This window comes from Anthonomus grandis, unplaced genomic scaffold, assembly GCF_022605725.1.
Source record: "Anthonomus grandis grandis unplaced genomic scaffold, icAntGran1.3 ctg00000718.1, whole genome shotgun sequence".
In the NCBI taxonomy this organism is placed as follows: Eukaryota; Metazoa; Arthropoda; class Insecta; order Coleoptera; family Curculionidae; genus Anthonomus; species Anthonomus grandis.
The window spans coordinates 28,585-35,066 of NW_026088580.1; the positions used below are offsets into that span (position 1 = coordinate 28,585).

The 6,482-nt window shown below is 39.2% G+C and overlaps 1 protein-coding gene across 1 annotated transcript; it reads right to left on the minus strand.

Annotated features, from left to right (window-relative positions):
• Positions 1-382: 382 nt before the first annotated feature.
• Positions 383-6,461, minus strand: LOC126749763 (uncharacterized). The gene is made up of 2 exons (XM_050459458.1): positions 6,253-6,461; positions 383-6,189 (listed from the first exon to the last, which is right to left on the minus strand). The coding sequence occupies exon 2, from the start codon at positions 5,937-5,939 to the stop codon at positions 741-743; it is 5,199 nt and encodes a 1,732-aa protein (XP_050315415.1). The 5' UTR covers positions 5,940-6,189; positions 6,253-6,461; the 3' UTR covers positions 383-740.
• Between the last annotated feature and the right edge of the window lie 21 nt (positions 6,462-6,482).

Below are 6,482 nucleotides of genomic sequence, written 5' to 3' on the forward strand. Positions count from 1 at the left end.
AAAACAAGTCCCAGTTGCACGCCTTTGGCGAACCGTTTTCAATGTTTATCAGTGGGTAACAATGGGCAAAACTCATAAATTGACCCAAAACCGGGTGGCACTACCTGCAATCAACGAAAAGAAAGAATTTTACATTGAAACTAATACCCAACTAAGGTAGTGGCATAAAATATTGGTGGATCACCAGGTACCACTTTTGCATACCTAATGAGGTTTTATTGCTCTACACACTTCTGAAATAGAGTATAGTAAAACCGGCTTATGTTGTAATGAAGGTAAAAATATATTAACTATGTGGGGGATTGCTCCCCTTTTTGTATCTTAGTGGACTGTATTGTATTTTCACTTGTGGTTTTTCATATTCCCTTTCAATAAAACGCAGTTTTATAAACACACAAAGCCATAATATATTGAAGGGAATGACTTACTACTTAATATTAATTTAAATATATAAATACATAAAAAATAAACCACGTTTTGTGTTTTGACTGGGCACGGAGAACGTATGGTCCCTGACAAATCATCCAGCCAACTGACGCAATATTTTTTCTTTTTTGCCCAGCGTGAACCGGCCGAAAAGTGCGCATAAAACCTCGCGACGGTGACGTCGTTGTATTAGTCCGGTCGATAAATGGTTGCTAAATTGTTAGTCCGGGCAGGGTAAAACTAAGAATATCAAAAGTTCCGAACATGCCCCCCACCTTGAAGCACTGCACTGTGTTCAACCCCACTAAACTGAATTAGTCACTTTGAGTTTCTACGGGCAACGGACATATCTTAGCAAAAGAACGTTTAATAGTTCCATTTGAAGTTTTGATTTCCGCGACTCGGTTCACCTTGTCAGCACCAGGAAATACTCGAACGATTCGCCCCAGACGCCACCTCAACGCAGGAGTATTATCCTCCTTGACTAGCACCAAACCGCCCAGCTGCACATCTGACTGCGTCTGCTTCCACTTAACACGTTGCTGAAGTTCGCTGACGTATTCTTTACTCCACCTGGACCAGAAGTGTTGTTTCATCTGCTGGATCCGTTGAAAGGCTGTCAACCGGGATTCAGGAATATGGAGAACTTCTGGATCTGGCAGCTCCTCTAGGCTCTTCCCAATCAAAAAGTGGGCGGGAGTCAAAGGACAATAATCGTTTGGATCGGGTGAGAGAGGGGTAAGGGGACGGGAGTTTAAGATGGACTCGATCTGAGCTAATAAAGTTGTCATTTCCTCAAATGTCAAATTCGCATTTCCCGCAACCCTCCTTAAATGATGCTTTGTGGATTTTACACCCGCCTCCCATAATCCTCCAAAGTGAGGGGATTGGGCTGGTATAAAATGCCATTGCACTCCTTCTTGCGCAAACATATCACCCAACCTTTTCTCATTTTCCCTTAAAAAATAACCCAACTCTTTCAGTTCTCGGTTGGCACCTACAAAGTTTAGACCATTATCCGAAAAAACCTGACTAGGTTTGCCGCGGCGAGCCACGAATCGTCTAAACGTTAATAAAAATGCATCGCTAGTAAGATCGGTTACAACTTCCAAGTGCAGTGCCTTAGTTAAAAAGCACACAAAAACACTAACATAGCACTTGGACATCTTAGCACCTCGACCTTTTTTATCTTTAATATGAAGAGGTCCCATGTAATCGACACCGACAATTTCAAAAACACTTCGAGAATTTAATCTATCAGCAGGAAGATCACCCATGATAGGCCTTATGGCTTGAGGGCTAAACCGGCAACACCTTAGACATTTTTTAACTGTAGCCCTTACCAAATTTCTTCCTGACACTGGCCAATACTTATTCCTTATTGATGCTAGCAATAATTGAGGTCCGGCATGCATCAACCTTTTGTGTTCGTAATCACAAATCAATTTGGCAATTGGATGCTTAGGAGAAATTAACATGGGATGTCTTTTGTTAAAGCTAAAATCTGCATGTCGCAGTCGACCTCCTACCCGTAAAAGTCCTTTTCCGTCTAGAAAAGGATTTAAAGACAAAAGGCGGCTCTTGTTCTCAAGAGGTATTCCCTGTTCTAAACAACTATATTCCTCAGAAAAACTTAATTTTTGAGAAGCCCTCACTAAGCATGATATTGCGTTGTTAATTTCCTTTGTAGAAAGAGAACCCTTAAGAAGATTATATCCGTTTTTCTCAGCCACACAATTTTGACGAAATCTCAACACCCAAGCCGTCACTCGAACCAATTTACTGTAGCTAGAAAACTTACTAAAAATATACTCATCAAACTCAATAGACATGAGAGAAAAAATTTTCTTTTTTGTGCGCAAGTCAGGTAGATTTTCCGGCTTAACGATAGACTGGGGCCAAGTATCTTCATCTCCTCCCAAAAATTGTGGACCATTCCACCATAAATCCAAATTTAAGATTTGCTTTGGAGAAACACCGCGTGATAAGACATCCGCTGGATTAAGTTTGGATGAAATATGCCTCCATTCCTGGTTAGCAGTCAACGATTGAATTTCTGACACCCTGCTACTAATAAAGGTTTGAAGCATGTTTGGAGAAGTTCTAAGCCACCCTATCACTATCGTTGAATCAGTCCAGAGAACACATCTATTTATTTTCATATTTAATGACTTCAAAACTTTGTCCAGTAAACGCGCTAACACTAGAGCTCCACAAATTTCTAAGCGCGGCGTTGTTAATCGCTTTAAAGGACTCACTTTACTTTTGGCGCACAAAAGCCTCACAGTAATAGTACCCTCACTATCTATAGTGCGCAAATAAATAGCACCCCCATAGGCATCGTCGCTTGCGTCAGAAAATCCATGCAATTCTACCACTAGAGCCTTTGGACACGACGCGTGTCGCGGAATTTTAAGATCATTTATACTGTATAACTCCATACGAAACTTCAACCATACATTATGGAGATTTGATGGCAACGCTTCATCCCACGACAACTTTTCCAGCCACAGCTTTTGAATTAAAATTTTAACAATGATCACACACGGTGATAGCAGCCCTAGCGGGTCAAAAACCTGAGCGATACTAGACAAAATTGTCCTCTTAGAAACCTTATTACATATGTCATATTTCCCTATGGTATAAGTCAAATAGTCTGACGCACATGACCAAGTTAAACCCAAGGTTTTTGCGTTTTCGTTCTCACCAAATTCTATCACATTAAACTCTTTATCATCGTGACTCATACCACTCAAAATTTCCTTGTCATTAGACATCCATTTTCGCAGCTGAAACTTTCCAGTTTCCAATACTGCAGAAACTGCCTTGGACATAGCTATAGCTTCTTCTACTGAAGCAAAAGAACAGAGGTAATCATCCACGTAGAATGAATTCCTGATTACTTTAGATACACCTGGGCTTTCCGCTTCACAGTCATCAGCAAGCTGAGATATACACCGCACTGCCAAATAACTGGCCGATGCCTGGCCATAAGTCACGGTGTTCAAATTGTAGATTTTAATAGGATCTGAGGTCGAGTCGCGCCAAAGAATTCTCTGCAGATTACGTTGGTTGGGAGCTATCAAAACCTGCCTATACATTTTAGCTACGTCTGCAGATACAACAAACTGAAACTCCCTAAATCTTAATAAAATGCTGATCAAATCGGGTTGAATTACAGGCCCTACCATCTGTAAGTCATTAAGTGATACACCAGTTGAAGTTTGCATACTACAGTCAAAAACAACTCGCAATTTTGTTGTCAAACTCTCTTTCTTCATTACACCATGGTGTGGCATGTAATAAGCAAACTTATTCACATCTTCTAAGACAACTTCACTCATATGACCCAGGTCCCTATATTCATCCATAAAACCCTGGTACATTCTCTTAAAATCAGCATTTGACTGCAACTTACGCTCCAAAGATAGGAATCGATGGCGTGCCCTTTCCCACGAATCACCCAAGCTATCTATTGGACCTTTTAAAGGCATTGAAACAATAAAACGCCCATCGATGTCCCTTTGGAATGTTTCTTTAAAGTGAGCCTCACAAGCGCTCTCCTCCTCTGACCACACCCTTTTAACACTCGAAAAATCGTGCTCTACCTCCCAGAACCTCTGTAAATCAAACTCAACACTCGATTGGGAAGAATTCATACTAAAATTGCAAAACACTTCGGGATTTTTACTTAAGCCCACTATAGGACCTGAAATCACCCACCCAAACCTAGTTTTCTGCAAAATAGGCTTGTTAGAACCCAAATTTACTTGTCCAATACAAAGCAACTGATAAAATAACTCATTCCCAATTAATAAATCGACTTTTCCAGGTCTATGATATGAAGGATCAGCTAAAGTAATGTTCTTTGGAATATCCAGACTACTGACATCAAGCTTTACACTCGGTATATACCCAGTTATCTCAGGCAACACTAAACAATTCAAATTCGTACTAAAACCATTGTGTAAAGACTGAACACTTACATTGCACCTATATTTTACCCTAGAAGAAGACTGGCCTAACCCTCCTACAGTGATGTGTATGTCCTCTTTATTTATTTTCAATCTTTCACACAACTCTAAAGAGATAAAGTTTGACTGACTCCCACAATCGAGAAGTGCACGAGCAACATGCCAAGATCCATTAATATCCTGAATTTCCAATAAAACTGTAGACAAAAGCACATGCACATCAGAATTAAAAGAAGAAAGCGACACCTGCTGCTGGTGTTGGTCTGCACTAACCTCTGGCTCCGCAGCCTTTGGAGTGTCAAAATGTAATAATATATTATGCTTTAATTTACACTTATTACACGCATTAAACCGACAAAATCTACTGTAATGCCCACCTTTCAAACAGTTTATACACAACCTTAATTGCTTTACCTTGTCAACACGGTCATTTACTGACATCTTTAAGAAGTCAGAGCAATTTAGAATCGAATGGTTACCCTTACAAGAAACACACTTTACCTCATTAGCATGAAAAGTTTTAGATCCAGGACCGTACCTTCTTTTTTCCTGAAACTTAGACGAATCCTTTTTATTGTGTACTTCTAGACCCCCTTTTCGCTCCAAAGTCTCTAATAAATCAGCACGCGACTTCAAAAAACCCTTTAAATCTTCCCACGAAAGAATTTCATCTTTAGAGCCCTTAAATTCTTCCCACTCACGATCTGTTATTGGATCTAGCTTAGTACTAACCAAGTACATAATTAAAGTACCCCAGTGCTCTGTTTCTTGTTTTAACGCGGTTAAAGCATTTAAACTTTTTGACACGCTGTCAATTAAAAACCGTATTTTCTCTGCGGACTCTTTATTTATCGGTTCAAGATCAAATAAAGATTTTAAATGCAAATGAACAAGTAATTTGTTGTTATTAAACCTGTCGCACAAAGTTGTCCAAGCTATGCTGTAATTAGTGCTACAAAAATCTAAAGAACTTATAACTTGTGCTGCAACGCCCTCCAGTGATGCACGTAGGTAGTGAAACTTCTGAATTAATGTTAAAGTTTCATTTTCGTGTATAAGACTACTAAAAATATCACGAAACTCTAGCCAAGCTTTGTAGTCCCCCGAGAACTTAGGCAATGTTATTACAGGTAATTTAACCCCCCTTAAATCAGCTGACATTGACCGGTGACTGTTATTAGATCTGTGACTGCTCCTGTGACTACCACTACCATTTAAACTAGAAGAATCATCCACTTCGAGTGTAAAACCTTTTAACATAACTTTAGCTTGAGATTTTAACGCAAAATATCCATCCTCAAACATGGATCTTTCTTTTAGCTCTACGTCTATGTCTTCAGCCAGCATCTCTAACTCATTTTGAACATTTTCAAACTTATCGTAAAGAATATCTAATTTAGTCAGCCTTTCTTGTACCTCACTTAGTTCAACATCACTTAAGGAGGTTTTACCCTGAAACCCCTCAAAAACCTTTTTAAAAATAGTTAACTGCCCCTTAAAGGAACTTCTACTCTTAATAAACTTTTGTTTTTCCTCCATTTTAAAAACACAAAATAGACTAAAACCAATTTACAACACACAAAATAAAGTAACTTTATTAGCAACTTCGAATCCACTTAAGCAAAGGATGTGATAAACAGGACTTACCCACTTGCTTCTGCCAATTAAAATAGCTTCACCAATTCGCAAATTCACTCTATCTCGGTTCGAAGGCCAAAAAATGTGGGGGATTGCTCCCCTTTTTGGAATCTTAGTGGACTGTATTTTCACTTGTGGTTTTTCATATTCCCTTTTAATAAAACGCAGTTTTATAAACACACAAAGCCATAATATATTGAAGGGAATGACTTACTACTTAATATTAATTTAAATATATAAATACATAAAAAATAAACCACGTTTTGTGTTTTGACTGGGCACGGAGAACGTATGGTCCCTGACAAATCATCCAGCCAACTGACGCAATATTTTTTCTTTTTTGCCCAGCGTGAACCGGCCGAAAAGTGCGCATAAAACCTCGCGACGGTGACGTCGTTGTATTAGTCCGGTCGATAAATGGTTGCTAAAAGTTCCGAACAAACT

Coding starts and splice junctions, on each gene's coding strand:
- LOC126749763 (XM_050459458.1), bottom strand. CDS start 5,939: ATGGAGGAAAAACAAAAGTTTATTAAGAGTAGAAGTTCCTTTAAGGGG.